General features: G+C 44.0%; 1 protein-coding gene across 2 annotated transcripts in view; it reads left to right on the top strand.

The window, feature by feature from the left end:
• Positions 1-18,713, top strand: part of CCDC57 (coiled-coil domain containing 57) — a 110,089-nt gene that overhangs the window by 9,748 nt on the left and 81,628 nt on the right. For both annotated transcript variants that reach the window (XM_082272473.1, XM_082272474.1), the window contains exon 3: positions 4,200-4,308. In XM_082272473.1, the coding sequence (XP_082128599.1) occupies positions 4,200-4,308 (109 nt within the window). The remainder of the gene's footprint in view (positions 1-4,199; positions 4,309-18,713) is intronic.

Below are 18,713 nucleotides of genomic sequence, written 5' to 3'. Positions count from 1 at the left end.
ATCACTATTTCTACACAGGGGAGAATGACAGGTGGCTTGTTTATATTAGCCGCCTGCCTTTCTCCCTCACCACCAACGATCGCTAGTGACCGGCAGACGATCGGGTCCGCCGGTCACACGTGCAGGGGGGTCCGTGACCGAGCGGGAGCGCGCCTCCGGTGGCGCGCGCTCGCTCCTGAGACCCTCACAGGCTAGCGACGTAGTACTACGTCGCTTTGCCTGTGAGGGGCTGACCGCCGATGTAAATAGTCGTGCGGCGGTCGGCAAGCGGTTAACTGTTGCAGGAAATGAGTTAATTGAAACTCAGAATGAATTTCTTTGACTCGGGCTCTGCAGGAAACAAGCTTTTATTAATTCGCTAGCGAAGGTGGCTTAGCCCGGCTCATGCCCGTTTGCTAAGCTCCCAAAATAGGAGTGTACATCACTTATATATCCACAGTTACGTCACAAGTGCATATACATAAAAAATTTAACTTTTCTTTCAGCTTAGCAAGACAAACTTCTCTTTCTGCATCTCTTTTCCTGTAAATTGCTATTTCAAACCTGCGGTTTTGTCTCACATGTCTGTATTCATTACTAAAAGAGGAAGTTAGAGGGGACAGTGTGTGAGTGAGGGGGCCAAGAGTGCACAGCACCTCTGGCTTCTGTAGTCCTACAAGGTTGTCAAACAATGTGTTAAGGCCCGTACACACGAGTGGAAATTCGGCCAGGAATTTTCGTCCGACGACCGATCTTCCGATTTTCGGCTTGTTAGTATGATGCTTCCGACAGCCGACTCCAACTTTTCGGCTGAAAAAATCCTGATGTGTAGGCTATAAAATTTTTGTCGACCGTCAAAACACGTCTGATTTTCGTCTCATTAGTACAGATTTAAATGGGGAAAAATCTTATGCGCAAGACTAGGCATGCTCAGAGATGAAAGAACACAAAGAAAGCAATCCAACACATGACATCACTTCTGAAGTAGAATTCTGTCGTGCGGGAAAATTCTTGTGCAGTTTAGAGCACATTCCAACCAACAGACACCACTCTGGACAAAAGACGGACGAGCGGTCAGCGGAAATTCGTTGCGTGTGTACGAGGCTTTATAGCCATGTGGTTGTGCTCAGGAGCATATATTTTTCCTACGATAGTCATCGCCATCTAGTGGCCATTTTGTGGTATTTCCCCCATTCACACATTTTTGATCTGCAGAGAATATAGCCTAAGAACATTTGATTTGCACAGAAACAATTTACAAGCAGTTTTGCTTGCCTACACCCCTAAGCGATACCTTTTTTTATTGGCTAACTTAAGTTATTTAAAATGCAATATGAAAAACGAAAGTGACCAGCCTGGTTGAAAACCACTTGTCCCTTTCTCCCAGCGCCTATGGAATAGCAATGCCAGAGGATATTCTCATATATCAAAAATTATTTTATTATTATTTCAGGTACTTATATAGCGCAGTCAATTTACGCAGCGCTTTACATATACATTGTACATTCACATCAGTCCCTGCCCTCAAGGAGCTTACAATCTAAGGTCCCTAACTCACATTCATACACAGTAGGGCCATTTTTTTTTATACAGGATCCAATTAACCTACCAGCATGTCTTTGGAGTGTGGGAGGAAACCGGAGTACCCGGAGGAAACCCACGCAGGCACAGGGAGAACATGCAAACTCCAGGCAGGTAGGGTCGTGGTTGGGATTCGAACCAGCGACCCTCTTGCTGCTAGGTGAAAGTGCTAACCACTACACCACTGTGCTTAAAATATAAACATACAAAACACCAATTCTTATCACAGAATGAGTACAACATAAAAAATTGGTTTGTTTTGGCAATATTAGCTGCTGCTATAATAAATCCAAATCATATTAACCTGCCTACATCATCCATAAACATGTAGAAAGAAAGTGGCACTTCCAGTCTCAGGAAAGTAGAAACTTGAGTTTTATTTCTTCAAATCAAAAAGTCCAACATCGACATGTGCAAGACAAACAGGATAGCAGCAAACGCGTTTCACACCATGTGCTTATTCATTGCTCATTAAATCATCCATAAAGACATAATGTCCGCATTAGCAGCGCTCTTATAGAAGCAATACTCCTGTGCCTTTAAAAGTCCTTTGCAACTCCATTGGCCCCTTTCACACATACGGTCCGATCAGATCCGCCCGTCAGTTTTTCAGGGGGAGATGATCGGATGCCCCATGCATCTCTATGGGGCAGCGGATGTCCGCTGACACCCGCTGCAAGCCGATCCGATCCTGTCCGTCAAATCCGGATGGATGGAAACCCTATTTTCCATCTGTCTGGCAGATCGGATCGGATGAGAACGGACAGGCGTTCCATTCTCATCCGATTCCCCCATAGAGCATAGCGGGGATCTGACAGCTCCGTCTCCACACACAGAGCGCCGATCCCCACTGAAAAAAACGGAGTCAGTCGGCGAAGCGGACAGGTGTGAAAGGGGCCTCAGGGGTGTCAGTGATAGTAAACACTCAAACGTGAAGTCCAAATGAGAAACCGCTGGCCCCTCACCACACTAAGTGAGACCTCTCCCTTAGGTAATGAACACTCACCAGAGTTCACATCAGTGTTAATTTTGGCAGCAAATTCCAATTTAATTTTAGTCTTAGTCTTAGGACTAAAATGGCATTTTAGTTTTAGTCCCATTTTAGTCTTCTGCAAGTGTTTTAGTCGTATTTAGTTGACTAAAACTCCAGTACATTTTAGTCAACTAAAATGTCCTACATTTTAGTCGACTATAACTCATTTTAGTCATCTATAATCGAATGGGTGTAGTTCAATTGTAATTTGTAATGCATTATTTAAGCATTTCTCTACAATTTCCAAACTCATTATATACTACTGCTGGTCCTGGAGTGAAAAATCTAATATGTTATTATTTATGGTGGTATTAAGCTTTGAGCATGCACCAGTGTTAATTTTGACAGCGAATTTCGATTTAGTTTTAGCTATAGTCTTTTAACTAAAATGCCATTTTAGTTTTAGTCATATTTTAGTCTTAAGACTAAAATGCCATTTTAGTTTTAGTCATATTTTAGTCATCCGAATTGTTTTAGTTTTAGTTGTATTTCATTCGATTAAAATTGTGTTAATTTAGTAGACGAAAACGTTTTAGTCGGTTTTAGTCGACGAAATTAACACTGGTTCACATAAAGTAAGCTTTTAAATTAAATTAACCCCTTAAAGAGGAAGTAAAGTCCCCCAAAAAAAACGAGAAAAAAAAAGCCCTGTAAAGAGAAAGGCATAATGAGTTAGTATGCATCGCATACTAGCTCATTATGTAGTACTTACCTTAAAACGAAGCCCCCGCCGTGCCGCCACCTCAGTGACAGGACGGCGACATGTCCGGCCGTCCTGCTTCCAGATTACATCACTCCCGCGCCTGCGCGCGGGAGCCGCCGTTCACGGCACTGAGCTCTGAAGGAACGGCACGGGTGGCCGTTCCTTCAGAGCGCCTGCGCCAATGACGTCATCGGCAGTATGCACTCTAAATATCTCCTAAACGGTGCATGTTTGGGAGATATTTATAGCACCTATAGGTAAGCCTTAATATAGGCTTACCTATAGGTAAAAGTTTGTGAGGTGGGTTTACAACCTCTTTAATCTCCAGACTTTCTGCATTAATTATTGGTTAACACAGTACAATACTCGGTGGTGTTTTTATTTTGGGTGGAGTTTAGTTTTAAAAATGAGGGGTTTTTGAAGGAGAAGTATAGCAAAAGCTTGTTTGGTGTGCTCCGGTGACTCGTTTTTAGCAGACAGCTGGCTGAAGCCCGCTGTCAGCTTATGTCACGGAGCCAGTCCAGGCTCGGGCAAGATAGCGACAATGAAGTCGGGATCCGCCCACATGCCTGGACCAGCACCCGGCTCAGCCTCTTGGGGGGGGGGGGGGGCGGAGCAGAGCAAAGAGTGATGATTGGCAGTGAGGGAACTGAACGATCGCAATGCTTGATCACTCGGTTCTTAGTGAAATGAAAATAAAGAGGGGAAAAAAGCCTGAAAAAAAGAAAACAAATGCAGCCACCACATTTAGGGTCTGGTAAGCCAGGTTGTATACACAAACCCTTCCACTGCAGCAGAAGAAAGCTAATCTTTAGCTGCTATGCATGTTATGTGTACTGAATGGTATATAATCTGTGACCTTCCACTCCAAGTGCCTAAAATGTATCTTTACTGTTGTTTAAGCTCTAAAAATAGCAATATCGACCGGCTTCTGGAGGAGTATGAGAAAGTAAAGCGCCAGCTCGAGAGAAAAATTGAAGAGGTCCAAGGAGATCTGACCCTACAGAGACAGGTGAGAGTGAAGTCATGTCACCGATGGTTTTATTTTTGGTATTTTCTAAGATCCCTAGAGCTACAACATCCCCAGTGCTGCAAGGATCCCCAGTGCTGCAAGGATCCCCAGTGCTGCAAGGATCCCCAGTGCTGCAAGGATCCCCAGTGCTACAATGATTCCTAGTGCTACAAGGTCCCCAGCGCTAAAGGATCCCCAGTGCTACAATGTCCCCAGAGCTAAAGGATCCCCAGAGCTACAAGGTCCTCAGAGCTACAAGGTCCTCAGAGCTAAAAGATCCCCAGTGCTACAAGGACCTCAGAGCTAAAGGATCCCCAGAGCTACAAGGTCCCCAGAGCTAAAAGACCCCCAGAGCTAAAGGATCCCCAGTGCTACAAGGTCACCAGAGCTAAAAGATCCCCAGTTCTACAAGGTCCCCAGTGCTACAGGATCCCCAGTGCTACAGGATTCCCAGTGCTACAGGATCCCCAGTGCTGCAAGGATCCCCAGTGCTGCAAGGATCCCCAGTGCTGCAAGGATCCCCGGTGCTGCAAGGATCCCCGGTGCTGCAAGGATCCCCAGTGCTGCAAGGATCCCCAGTGCTGCAAGGATCCCAGTGCTACAATGATTCCTAGTGCTACAAGGTCCCCAGCGCTAAAGGATCCCCAGTGCTACAATGTCCCCAGAGCTAAAGGATCCCCAGAGCTACAAGGTCCTCAGAGCTACAAGGTCCTCAGAGCTAAAAGATCCCCAGTGCTACAAGGATCCCCAGAGCTAAAGGATCCCCAGAGCTAAAGGATCCCCAGTGCTACAAGGTCCCCAGAGCTAGAAGACCCCCAGAGCTAAAGGATCCCCAGTGCTACAAGGTCACCAGAGCTAAAAGATCCCCAATTCTACAAGGTCCCCAGAGCTAAAGGATCCCCAGTGCTACAGGATCCCCAGTGCTACAGGATCCCCAGTGCTACAAGGATCCCCAGTTCTACAAGGTCCCCAGAGCTAAAAGATCCCCAGTTCTACAAGGTCCCCAGAGCTAAAGGATCCCCAGTGCTACAGGATCCCCAGTTCTACAAGGTCCCCAGAGCTAAAGGATCCCCAGTGCTACAGGATCCCCAGTGCTACAGGATCCCCAGTGCTACAGGATCCCCAGTGCTACAAGGATCCCCAGTGCTACAAGGTCCCCAGAGCTAAAGGATCCCCAGTTCTACAAGGTCCCCAGAGCTAAAGGATCCCCAGTTCTACAAAGTCACCAGAGCTAAAAGATCCTCAGTTCTACAAAGTCCCCAGAGCTAAAGGATCCCCAGTGCTACAGGATCCCCAGTGCTACAGGATCCCCAGTGCTACAGAATCCCCAGTGCTACAGGATTCCCAGTGCTACAAGGATCTCCAGTGCTACAAGGTCCCCAGAGCTAAAGGATCCCCAGTTCTACAAAGTCCCCAGAGCTAAAGGATCCCCAGTTCTACAAGGTCCCTGGAGCTAAAGGATCCCCAGTTCTACAAGGTCCCCGGAGCTAAAGGATCCCCAGTGCTACAGGATCCCCAGTTCTACAATGTGCCAGTTAGTGTGTTCTCTGAGAAGGAGGGTGTGTCCCTTTCCTCCAATCCGCTCTCACTGAGCTCTGCAGAGTGTAACGTTAGCTCCCAACCCCTGCTTTCTGAAAGCTCAGACAGGCTGTATAAATTCTGTACTTTGAACATCTGTAGAGAAGAGAAGTCTGCAGGGAGGATTTGTTTCATCTCTGTGTATCACCAGAAGCCAGTCACTTCACTGGGTATACATAAGGGTTTACAATCACTGTAATGCTGAACTCCGGGCCTGCAAAAATCCTTGTAATGGGGTCCTTCCCGCACTGCAATAAGTAAATGCTCCTTATTACTAGGGGGTAGAGGAACACCAGGTTCCAGAAATTTCCTTTTCTCCCTAAAAGCTTTGGGCTGTCTGTGGGCGGTCCCCTGGCATCATCACTTACAATGCATTTTTAGTAACCCTGCATTGTATGTGAATGGGTTCAGTATGCGTCCGCGGCTGTGGGTGGCTTAGAGAGGGGGCAGCGCTGGGCTGGTATTGCAAGTAGATGGAGCCTGCTGGGATGGGGAATAAGGTAAGTATTTCTCCCCACTCTGGGAACCCTGGACATAATGAACATTTACCCTTGCAGTGCAGAAACCCCTCACCCCGCTGCAAGGGTATTTTTTGTTTCAGCTCGGCGTTTAGCTCTAATGTCAGTATTAACGCATTAATTATACATTGTCTGCCAGTAATGTGAGGTTAACATTTCTTATTGAATGCCGAGATGTGGCATGCCAGGGGTTTAATGTCTGATCAGATATGGACAGCAGTGTGGTATGCTATTTTATTGCATGTCGAGATTTATTGATCCTCCTTTGCTTCATCCAGCAGACACCCCCCCCCCCCCTCAATTATATAGCCGGTTGCCTGTTCAATCAATCACCTAGTCTGGATTAGTGCCCAGGGCAGTCATTCTGGCAAGTGTACTAAATAGACCGCTGGGTGACAGCATATGTGGTGAGTGTAAATAGATAAGAATTCAGACTGGAAGAAGCTGTTCCAAGATTGCTGATCACTGTCACCTTGGAAGGGCACATTTAATAGAGGTATATTTGTACAGGACAGACCTTTCTCGTGACCTGTGTGTTGTCATGACATTCATAGCTCAGTCAAGGGTACAAATGTCATCTCAACACAGAGCTGGTAAAGGTCAGCAAGCAACGGTTGAATTGTGATAGTGCTATAATTGGACCTCACCTGCAAACTGCTGCGACAGTCTCAACTTTCATACTGAGCTAATTAACTATTGGGAAGATCTTTAAAGAAACATTGTCACTTTGTCTATTCAAGGCACAGTGACACTGTCTATAGTAGGGACCCACCTAACCCATAGTAGTCAAGCTTGCCATTGCTCCTTCCGCTGCCTCAGGTGACAGAAATTCCCAATGCTTTAAGACAGTGGTCCTCAACTCCGGTCCTCGGGCCCACTAACAGGCCAGATTTTAACCACTTGCCGACCGCCGCAAGTACATATACTGCGGTTGTCAGCCTCTCCTGGGCAAAGTGACGTACCGGTACCTCACTCGCCCGCGAGCCAATAGGGAGCGAGCGCGTACCGCCGTATTCCCGCTCCCACCCACCCTCATTCACTGGGATCCCCACGCAAATGACCGGTGGCTCCGATGTCCGCCGGCCACTTGCCTGTCATTCTCCCTGGTGTAACTGCAGAGATCCTACGATCCTGCTATGTAGAATCGTATGTCTCTGTGGTTACATCACAAGCCACGTCCCTTGACAGTTAGAATCACGCCCCTAGGGACACACTTAAGCCCTTGATCACTAATAAAGTTAACCCCTTCCCTGCCAGTGTCATTTTTACAGTAACAGTGCATATGTATAGCACTGATTACTGTAGTAATGTCACTGGTACCCCCAAAAGTGTCAAAAATGTTAGTCAGGGGTCCAATCTGTCCGCCGCAATGTCGCAGTCCCGCAAAAAATATCGCAGATCGCCGCCATTACTAGTTAAAAAAAAAAAAACAATAAAAATGACAGAAATCTTTCCCTTTGTTAGTAAACGCAATAACTTTTGCGCAAACCAATCAAAATACGCTTATTGCGTTTTTTTTTACCAAAAATATGTAGCAGAAAACAAATTGGCCTAAAATGTTAAAAAATTTTGATTTTTACATTTTTTTGGGGGGGGAATTTCATATAAAAAAATGTGAAAAATATTGTTATTTTTTCAAAATTTACGCTCTTTCTTTGTTTATAGCGCAAAAAATAAAAAAATCGCACAGGTGATCAAATACCACCAAAAGAAAGCTCTGTTTGTGGCGAAAAAAGGACGTCAATTTCATTTGAGTACAGCGTCGCACGACTGCGCAATTGTCCATTAAATCGCAAAATAGGCCCTGGTCTTTGACCAGCCAAATCCTCCGGGGCTTAAGTGGTTAAGTATTACCTTGGGGAGATGCAGACTAGAATACTGCAATCACTGAGCAGCAAATGAGATCACCTGTGATGTAATTTAGTTATCTTGCAAACCTGGCCTATTAGTGGGCCCCGAGGACCGGAGTTGAGGACCACTGCTTTAAGAAATGAGGGAGCATTTGACCTCTTCCAATGTGACAATACCTGGGTTTAGCAGCCAATCATTAGGAACCCATGGTATGTATGTGAGCCACTCACTAGGAAGTAATGAAGGATAAAGGATCTTATACGGTCTTGATATGCACCACTCAAGGTCTTGCTGCCCCCTCAGGAACAAGGGTATCCAAAATGCACTGAAAGACAACAAAAAAAAGAAGGGCGCACCGACCTTGTGCATTACCACTAAAAAGACTTATTAATCCGAAGACAACATACTGTACATTATACTCACAAATGAGTGATGATATAGCACATCTAAAAGACAATTGAACCGGTCGTCTCCAAGGTGACCATGGAACCCCTGTTCTGGATGACGTGCTGGTGTCAGACGTGTGTATAGCTGGGCTGACGTGTTTCGAGGGAGGACCCTCTTCCTCAGAACCAAAAAGTGCTACTATATCATCACTCGTTTGTGAATATAATGGATGTCGTCTTTGGATTAATAAACCTTTTTTAGTGGTAATGCACGAGGTCGGGGCACCCTTCTTTTTTTGTTGTCTTTTAGTACATTTTGGATACCCTTGGTCCTGAGGGGGCAGCAAGACCTTCAGTGGTGCCTATCAAGACCATATAAGATCCTTTATCCTTCATTACATACCACCCGAGTGCAGGAGAATGTTTTGTTTGCTAGGAAGTGTAGTCCTGTGCCTGCTGCTTTGAGCGCTGGCTGGGAAGGAGCCTGCCCATGCTCCAAACAGTGACAGATAAGAGCAAAAGATCCTGGGAGCCGTAACATCAGAACGAGATCTACTGTGTCTGTAGTAGTGGCAGTATCAGCCTGGACCCCCACCAGGCCACTCCCCCAACATGTTTTACTCCTCCCACTGGAGCTTACTTATGGGGATGAAATGAGATCATCACTGTGCAGCTTCTTCTCATACTTTCCAATCAAGAAAAATTGTGCATTTTTGTTTTTTTTTGGGAGGGGGGGACCTGGGCTCAGAGAAAGTAGGTTGAACCGTGCTGGCTATTACTATGAGGACATCTAGTGGCAGAAAAAGTACTGCAAGGAAAAGCTCTGTATTGAAGGTGAATATTGCAGCAAAGCTGATTTTGTTATTTTAGCTTTAACTGTCTTTTCATTTTTTTCTTATTATTTTTGGCTGGAGTTCTGCTTAAAAAAGAAAGTAAAATTACTTTAAACATTAAACCAAGAGATATACTTTAACCAACAGAAAATCCTCTTTGCCTTTTCCTGACTGCCGTGTGATCCTAGACTTGCTCTGGCATACCGTGCATTCACAGAATCTCCTGGTCTACAGAGCTCAGTTAATTGGAATCCAATACCCACCCTGACCTAATGTCAACGATCACCGTGTCCAGCACTTCTTAACAGTGCTGGCTCTGTGTCAGCGCATTAACTTGTAAAGCAGATGTCCATAAAGATAAGACTTTCTCTTGGCCCTCAGACAGCACTTCTCATACATTTACACAATTATTAGAGGGCCAGCCCACCCAAAATACACAGATTTTTACATGTAGGAGAGGAATGTCCGAATCGACCCAGTTGGCAAGTGGTATCTGAAACAGAAAAATTCTGATAATTCTTAGGATCTCTTATTGGTTAGATCTCTGCGGATCGATCCCCACTGAGAAAAACTGAGTCCGTCGGGTGCACCGCCCATGTGAAAGGGGCCAAAGAAAGCTCTATTTGTCTACGAAACTGACCATTGCCCGATCTTGGAAGACCCCGTTGCTTAGTTTTGAGGCGGTCAAGAACCGTATGAATGATATCCTCGTTAATGAAAAGTTGACTGCGATAGTTTCTGATTCCCACGCCAAGTTTCTTAAGGTGTGGGACCCTTGGATCTCGAACGTTGCCCCTTCCAGATTCCAGACCACCCTTCTCTCTCTTTAAAGCCTCCTGGACGCTCGCCCCGCAGGACTCGTTCCCCCCTCTTCCCCTTCCCCACATTTCTCTAGTCTTCTTTCTTTGTCGTTTTTCTCTTTGTTTGTCCTACATTTTCACTCCTTCTTTCTCTTTTTTCCTTGTCTTTTCATGTTGTTTTCCTTCCTGGCTCGGTACTCTCAGGCCCAGCCCCTGTTTGCTCATTGGAACGTAATAGAACTTTTCATTTTGTTAGTCTTCCTGCTTTGTGAAGCACTAAGGGATTTTAGGTCCCTATTTATGCATTTCCACTTGTTGATACCCATTATTTGGTCCGTGATGTTTCCAGGTTGGCTCACGCCATATGTCGGTATCGTGTTTTGCTGCCATCTGTTCCCATGCGTTCCATTTTCTTTTGTCTTATTGTACACATGTACCATGTTTTTGATGTATGTTTATGCCTCTTCTTAAAATAAAAACTTTTGTACAAGAAAGCTCTATTTGTGAGAAAAAAAGGACTTAAATTATATTTGGGTACAGTGTCACATGACAGCGCAATTGTCCGTTAAAGTAACGTAGTTCCGTATCGCAAAAAATGGCCTTGTCATGAAGGGGTTAAACCTTCCGGAGCTAAAAGTGGTTACATTTATTTTTTTAAGAAATCAGATGCTTACCAGTGCCTGAGGTTTGTTTTACCTTTGTGAGTTGCTAGAACCACCATCTTGGATATGGGAGCCAACTGTGGCCTCTTGGGATACTGCAGCCGGCTCCCCACTGAGCTTGTGCAAGCTCAGGCAGCGCTATATGGATGGTCCTGCAACTGTAGCCTCCTGGGACATGTCACATGGCTGTGGGAGGGGGCAGGGTGACGATTGCAGAAGTGTGAGCAGGTACTGATAAAAAATGTAGTTCTTGAAACCCCCCAAAAAAAAACAGAAAAAAAACTGTAACTTAGTTACAGGCTGTATATTGAAAAGAAAAAAGTAGCAAGATTGGACTTTAAGGGCCATTAAAGGAGGGGTGCTGTCCTGACAATCGTATGCAGAGTTGTATAAAGTACTCGAAACCCATACTTGAGTAAAAGTACAAGTGCTCGATCAAAAAGTGACTTGAGTAGAAGTGGAAGTGCTCGATCAAAAAGTGACTTGAGTAGAAGTACTAAAGTATTCAACATTTTTTGTACTTAAGTATTGCAAGTTTTTTTTTTTTAAATTTTGCTACTCAAGTACTGAAAGTAAAAGTACCAGTAGTTTTGAAAAATAAATTGCTACTCAAGTACTGAAAGTAAAAGTACAAGTACTGTGTTATGTAGTTATTAAAGAAAGAAGTCAAAAGTTTGAACATCATATTGTTTTTTATTATTTCAAATGCAGCTTTTATTTTTACATACAGTAGCTTTTATTTTCGTATGCGCTGATAATACACATGTTTTGAGCTTCATGAAACCTGCCATCTACTGTTCTGGCAGTGGTAATTTTTATAATAGTAACGAGTAACTATGCAGCACAAAAAAAAATATTGGAGTAGAAGTATTGAAATCATTGAAAATATGTACTGAAGTAAAAGTGGAAGTAGGAGAAAAAAATTCTACTCTAGGAAAGTACAGATACCGCCTTTCGGTACTTAAGTACAGTAGTGAAGTAGTTCTACTTAGTTACCATACATCTCTGATCATATGTATAGAAAATATAAATTTATTGAATCCACAAAGGTAAAATCCAGATATCCAAGATAAGACAATACATAGAAACAAAGAGCAAGGTTTGTGGGACTTTAAATGAGGACAGTTATTAGTAAATATTAAAGGTAATATGCAATCTCAAAAAGAATAGTTTATTACATAATACATAACGTACATTGTAAATGAATAAAATATTCCACATATAAAAATTGAACATGAGGTATTGGAATTCATAAAATACAATACATATATAGTGGTCCATCAATAGCCACATAATTCATCAAAACACTGTATAAATAAATAATTAGACACCATGTAACTCAGTCTTCAAATGTTAGGGTTTTCTTCGTATTATTTAGAGGCTCTACGCGTTTCGTGGTTCAATGTCCACTCATCAGGAGCTAGTTTGGAAATCTGGGTCTGTTAATATAAATTAACAGTGAGATATAGCATATATATATATATGGGCATAATATATATCCATTGCTCCAAAGTAAATAAAGATAAAAGCCACTTACTGAGGTAGCCAGAAACACAAATATAAATAAAAAAGTTCCAACCAACAGGGAGGTCAGCTGGACCCAGCGATGTCTAACCCGGGGCTGAGGCGGATAAAATGGCCGAGGTCGGTGCGTGGGGAGGAGGAGATGCAGGGAATACATGGAATTATCCCAAAGGGAGAGAGGACGGTATATCCCAGAATTCGGTGGTGATGGAGAAAGATTCATGACCAGATCGATCTAGGAAAATAACGATAATTGTTGATGTATATATATTCTCATAATTGCCCATGTATTCATCATATTTTGTGGTAATAATATAAAGATTAGATATGCTCAAATAAGAGATAAATGAGGAATATATATCATAATGAATATGATCAAGTATACCCAAACAGGGGCATCAGAAAGATCTGCTAGAATACCAAAGAAACCACAGTGTGTGAAGATGGAAAAAAGGTGAGACCAAAATAGCCAAGTGTCACTGGGATGGTAAGAAGTGGGAATGTGAGAGCGAAGATACCCTTAATGTGACTAATGAATAGAGGGTGCTGTATAAAAGGGGAATAAGCACCCTATAAGTCGTGAGAAGAAAAAGAGAGAACGAGAGTGAGATATATTGTACCAGCCATAGGTTAGTAAACAGTGAATAGACCAAGGAATAACGTGAGAAAGTGTCATCAAATAATTTACCTAGAACTTGGTGCAATAGAGAGAAGAGAAAATTTGTGCAAGTGAATGCAGATAAAACGTTACCCACAGAGGACAATTAGCGTCCTAACTCGTCCCAGCTCCTCAACTCAAACCCCTTCCGACAATGGCAAAGATAACCGCCAACGCCATGTGGGGACGCCGTTATATGGTCGGGAGGTATGATCTCATATCCGGCGCATAGCGTCGGGGACGGGACACGCCCACCCAGCCAGGCGTCAGATTGGAAAAAGCAGGTTGCCCCAGCAACCCAATGCCACAAGGGGAAGGGGGTGGAGCAGCCGAACATGGCGCCGATGCGTGCTATGACGCGCCCCACCCACACCCCGGATAATGACAGAGGCGGAGTGGGGGAGGGAGCGGCAGAATGCCGCATCGCAACCCCGGGAGTTAACAGGCTGGAGAAGAGGATCTCCCTGAAGTGAGACAATGTATCGCAATTGTCCAAGATTGAACAAAGAGATGGTTAAAAAAGGGGAGCCATAATAATTAATCCCAAATGATTTTAACAGAACAGACAAACAATTAATAATGTCATGTTCTAATAGAGGAGCAAGGTATAATATATGCCTAAAATAAACCTTTCAGATCATGAACAAAGCGGGTGTCTTCCACCCAATTAATCAATACTAGAGAAGGGAAAGGGGAAGGGGGAACATGATCTGAGGTATAACTAAATAACTGAACCTCCATCCCTGGTATACATAGAAACAAAGAGCAAGGTTTGTGGGACTTTAAATGAGGACAGTTATTAGTAAATATTAAAGGTAATATGCAATCTCAAAAAGAATAGTTTATTACATAATACATAACGTACATTGTAAATGAATAAAATATTCCACATATAAAAATTGAACATGAGGTATTGGAATTCATAAAATACAATACATATATAGTGGTCCATCAATAGCCACATAATTCATCAAAACACTGTATAAATAAATAATTAGACACCATGTAACTCAGTCTTCAAATGTTAGGGTTTTCTTCGTATTATTTAGAGGCTCTACGCGTTTCGTGGTTCAATGTCCACTCATCAGGAGCTAGTTTGAAAATCTGGGTCTGTTAATATAAATTAACAGTGAGATATAGCATATATATATGGGCATAATATATATCCATTGCTCCAAAGTAAATAAAGATAAAAGCCACTTACTGAGGTAGCCAGAAACACAAATATAAATAAAAAAGTTCCAACCAACATTTTGCTACTCAAGTATTGAACGTAAAAGTACCAGTAGTTTTGAAAAATAAATTGCTACTCAAGTACTGAAAGTAAAAGTACAAGTACTGTGTTATGTAGTTATTAAAGAAAGAAGTCAAAAGTTTGAACATCATGTTGTTTTTTATTATTTCAAATGCAGCTTTTATTTTTACATACAGTAGCTTTTATTTTCGTATGCGCTGATAATACACATGTTTTGAGCTTCATGAAACCTGCCATCTACTGTTCTGGCAGTGGTAATTTTTATAATAGTAACGAGTAACTATGCAGCACAAAAAAAAATATTGGAGTAGAAGTATTGAAATCATTGAAAATATGTACTGAAGTAAAAGTGGAAGTAGGAGAAAAAAATTCTACTCTAGGAAAGTACAGATACCGCCTTTCGGTACTTAAGTACAGTAGTGAAGTAGTTCTACTTAGTTACCATACATCTCTGATCATATGTATAGAAAATATAAATTTATTGAATCCACAAAGGTAAAATCCAGATATCCAAGATAAGACAATACATAGTGAAACATATATATGTAGTGCGAATTAAAAGAAATAAAATGGTGAACAAATATTACCAGGCAGTCCATCTTGGGCGCTTGTTGGACTGGCGCAGGCATGGACCAGGTAAACTTTGGGTGCGGCTGGAGTTGGCTCAGTCAATTGTCCCTCTGGGCAGCGCTCCGTGGTGCAGAGACCACTGTCCGACTTCTGGTAAATCCCACCCTACAGTTGGGGTGACTCTTTCGGTGGTGACCAATCTCTTCTCCCATCCTGCTGTATCTTCGGCCACCTCTCCCCTGTTCCCAGTTCTGGGCAACCCGGCCTTCCCACCGGTTGTCTCGGACCGGTCGTTTCAACCTTTGATGCGCCGCGATAGGGGATTAGTATCCAACTTCCTGTGCACTACGGGATGGCCCTCAATTGAGGCATTAATAGATCCTTCCGGTCATTATGCCCTAACCTTCTGGCCAGCGGCCCAGCTCCATCACTTTCTTCAATCCTTGCCTGCGCCGGACCACTTTAATAGGGAGCTTACTTCTTTTGAAGTTTTGTGCACTGGGGAGGGAGAATTGCCCCACACGTTGTCGCAGACTTACCGCCTCTTGGTGTTTCCCGAGGAGGCATTTACCCCCCCCCCTCCTTGGCAAATGGGAACGAGACCTTCAACTGACGTTCACGCCGACACAGAAATTGAACTTGTGCACCATTGCACTGAAAACCCCCGACCTGTACTAAATGACAGGAGTCCAACTATAAAGTCCTCACCAGATGGTACAGGGTCCCGTCTCTCCTTAGCAAAATGTTCCCGGGGGCGTCGGACACTTGCTGGAGGTGCCTAGAGGAAAGGGGTACCCTCTTGCATGTCTTCTGGTCGGCTCCGCGATTTCTGGACCGCGGTCGGTTCCCTACTGAGGGATCTCACCGATCATACGATCCCGGATACTCCGGCCTTCTTTCTTTTACAACTGTCCAGCATCCCGCTGAGAAAATACAAGAAATAAATTGTCCCCCACGTTTTATGTGCGGCAAAGTCCTGTATTCCATTATACTGGAAAACGTCCCAATCGCCCACCATTAGGGACTGCATTCGCAGGCTGGACGAGATTAATAAGATGGAAGATCTGACCCTTACGGCGCTGCACAAACGTGACAAATATGAGCGGGTGTGGATCTATTGGAATGTGTTCATTCTCTCTGACAAGGGGAAATCCCTGATGTGTTCCTAGCCATGGCACTTTGGGGGGATCGTCCTGCCCGGCGCAGAGCAGTATCTCTCTCTCTCTCTCCCTCTACCCCTTCCCACCTTCTCTACCCTGCTTTCCCTTCTTCCTCCCTTCTCCCTCCTTCTTCTCTTGAGACAAGGAGGGTACCCCCAATTGTTTGGGACTATAAATGCCACTTAACACTGAAAAGAGTATACACCAGAGTATTAAAAAGAATCAATTTTTATTTATACACAAAGAAAAAAATTAGTTGTACAATAAATGCATATTCCAAACAATAATTGACTGGATATACATCGAAATTTAAAATTGCATGCAAGAACAGACCATCCTTAGCGCAGAAGACTCCTTGGTACAGCTGGTGGAGAGAACCGGACAGGACCCTACGCGTTTCGGGTATAATACCCTTCTTCAGGGGTCAACCAGAGTTCAAAGCACTCAGTGTGCCAGGAGGAGTCTTCCTATGAAGAGAAATGGACTGTTAATTAAAATGGTAAATATACCGAAAGAGGAATACCGAGTCTCCCATAAACATTGTTCACTGGGTAAGAGGGTAAAAAAAAAGAGAGAAGCTGGCGTGCGCCTAGGGTGCTCATGGGCGCCACAGTGATCCACTTGGTCCAAAGAGATCCTTACATAGGTGTATGGGTACCTGTTATAGATGAATGTTTAGCGTGGCTAGAGGTCAACAGAGTGGGGTAGGGGTGTCCATCCACTATATGGAGTATTTCAAAGATGGAGGTATGTAGCCTCCTATGGGAGCTGGCGGCCCAAACAATTGGGGGTACCCTCCTTGTCTCTACCTACTGGGATGATGGCCACTAACACTGGGTACTAGGTGATATGATCCAATATTTCTCCTTCTCCTCTTGATCCTTTTTTTGTAGCCACAAATACCGTGGACCAATAAGCTATCTAGTGAGGCCGCTTATTTTGCCACGATTTATTGCCAATATTCTACCGTTTACACGGGAACTTCCCTGTGCCCTGGGCACAGCTCGCTTTCTCAGGGACTCATGCTACATATCTCACTTGTCTAATGAAGTATCTGTTATTGGTGCTGCTACATGACATCCTGTGTTAGCGTTATATTCCCACGAGGATTGTATGTTTTTTCATATGTCTATATTTTTTGGTCCCTGTGGATGCCTTTATACATTGCCTGTTTTTTGTTTACCATGCTTTGTTAACTTCTTCTGTTCTATTCTAAAATAAAATATTTGAAAAAAAAAAAAGAAATAAAATGCCCAAAATATGCAAGTGGTGTCTTCAAAGCCAACACGTTTTCGCCATGAGCTTCTTCAGGGCTATATGGACCCTACATTGTGTATCTGATTGGCTGCGCAAGCAAGGGAAATTCCTCTCTGGGGCAGGCGCCGAGACCATATATTGGAGCGATTCTCTATATAGATATATACACACAAAACCTTCCTCGTATTAAGTATAGGTTTAACATCATGTTTTAGAGCCAAAGATTCTGGGAAAAACAAATGCCAGTAGTATACAGTATATACGTCTACCCATCAAATGGTAGATTCTTCAGTTTGCAGAGCCCAAAGGAAACACAGGCAGGCAAGTATCCTGTATCTGCCATGATGGGGGAAGCCAAGCCCCGATATCCCAGAAAACACATCAGGCGACCTATTCTTCTAGTGGCTAAAGCTCCATTCCTAATTTAAGTGTATGTGATCACTTTCCCAAGGGCGCCTGCCCCAGAGAGGAATTTCCCTTGCTTGCGCAGCTGATCAGATACGCAAACTAGGGTCCATATAGCCCTGAAGAAGCTAGTGGCGAAACGCGTTGACTTTGAAGACCCCATATGAATATTTTGGACCTTTTATTTCTTTTAATTCGCACTACATATATATGTTTCACTATGTATTGTCTTATCTTGGATATCTGGATTTTACCTTTTGTGGATTCAATAAATTTATATTTTCTATACATATGGTTGCCATGACCCCTCCTTTAATGGCCCTTTAAAGTCCAATCTTGCTACTTTTTTCTTTTCAATATACAACTATGGATGACGGCCTACTTGATTACAGGAATTTTTTGATTTAGGGCTCTTTCACACGGGCGGTCCGATCAGATCCGCCTGTCAGTTTTTTAGGCGGATCTGATCGGATGCCCCATTCAGCCCTATGGAGCAGCGGATGTCAGCGGTGACATGTCCGCTGAGACCCGCTGCCATCCGCATCCGATCCTGTCCGTGAAATCTGGACGGATGGAAACCCTATTTTCCATCCGTCCTGGGGATCGGATCGGATCGGATGAGAGCGGACAGGCGATTCCCCATAGAGAGCAGCGGGGGCTGTGACACCTCCCTCTCCGCACTGCAAGCGGAGACGGAGGTGTCATCCGCCGGCTCAGCGGGGATCACGGATCGATCCCCGCTGAGCAGCACAGATCCGCCTACGGAGGCGGACCGTGTGAAAGAGCCCTTAGTTACAGCAGGGGTGTCAAACTCCATTTCATCGCGGGCCGCATCAGTATTATGTTTGCCCTCAAAGGGTCGGTTATATCTGTAAGATTAGATGTCCAGAGAACACCAAGCCCCCTTTCACCCTTACATGAGCTGTCAAGAGCCCCCCCCCCCACCTT

This window comes from Pelophylax lessonae (genome assembly GCF_965119305.1).
Source record: "Pelophylax lessonae genome assembly, chromosome: 11".
Lineage (NCBI taxonomy): Eukaryota > Metazoa > Chordata > Amphibia > Anura > Ranidae > Pelophylax > Pelophylax lessonae.
This window is presented reverse-complemented; position numbering and strand designations above follow the sequence as displayed.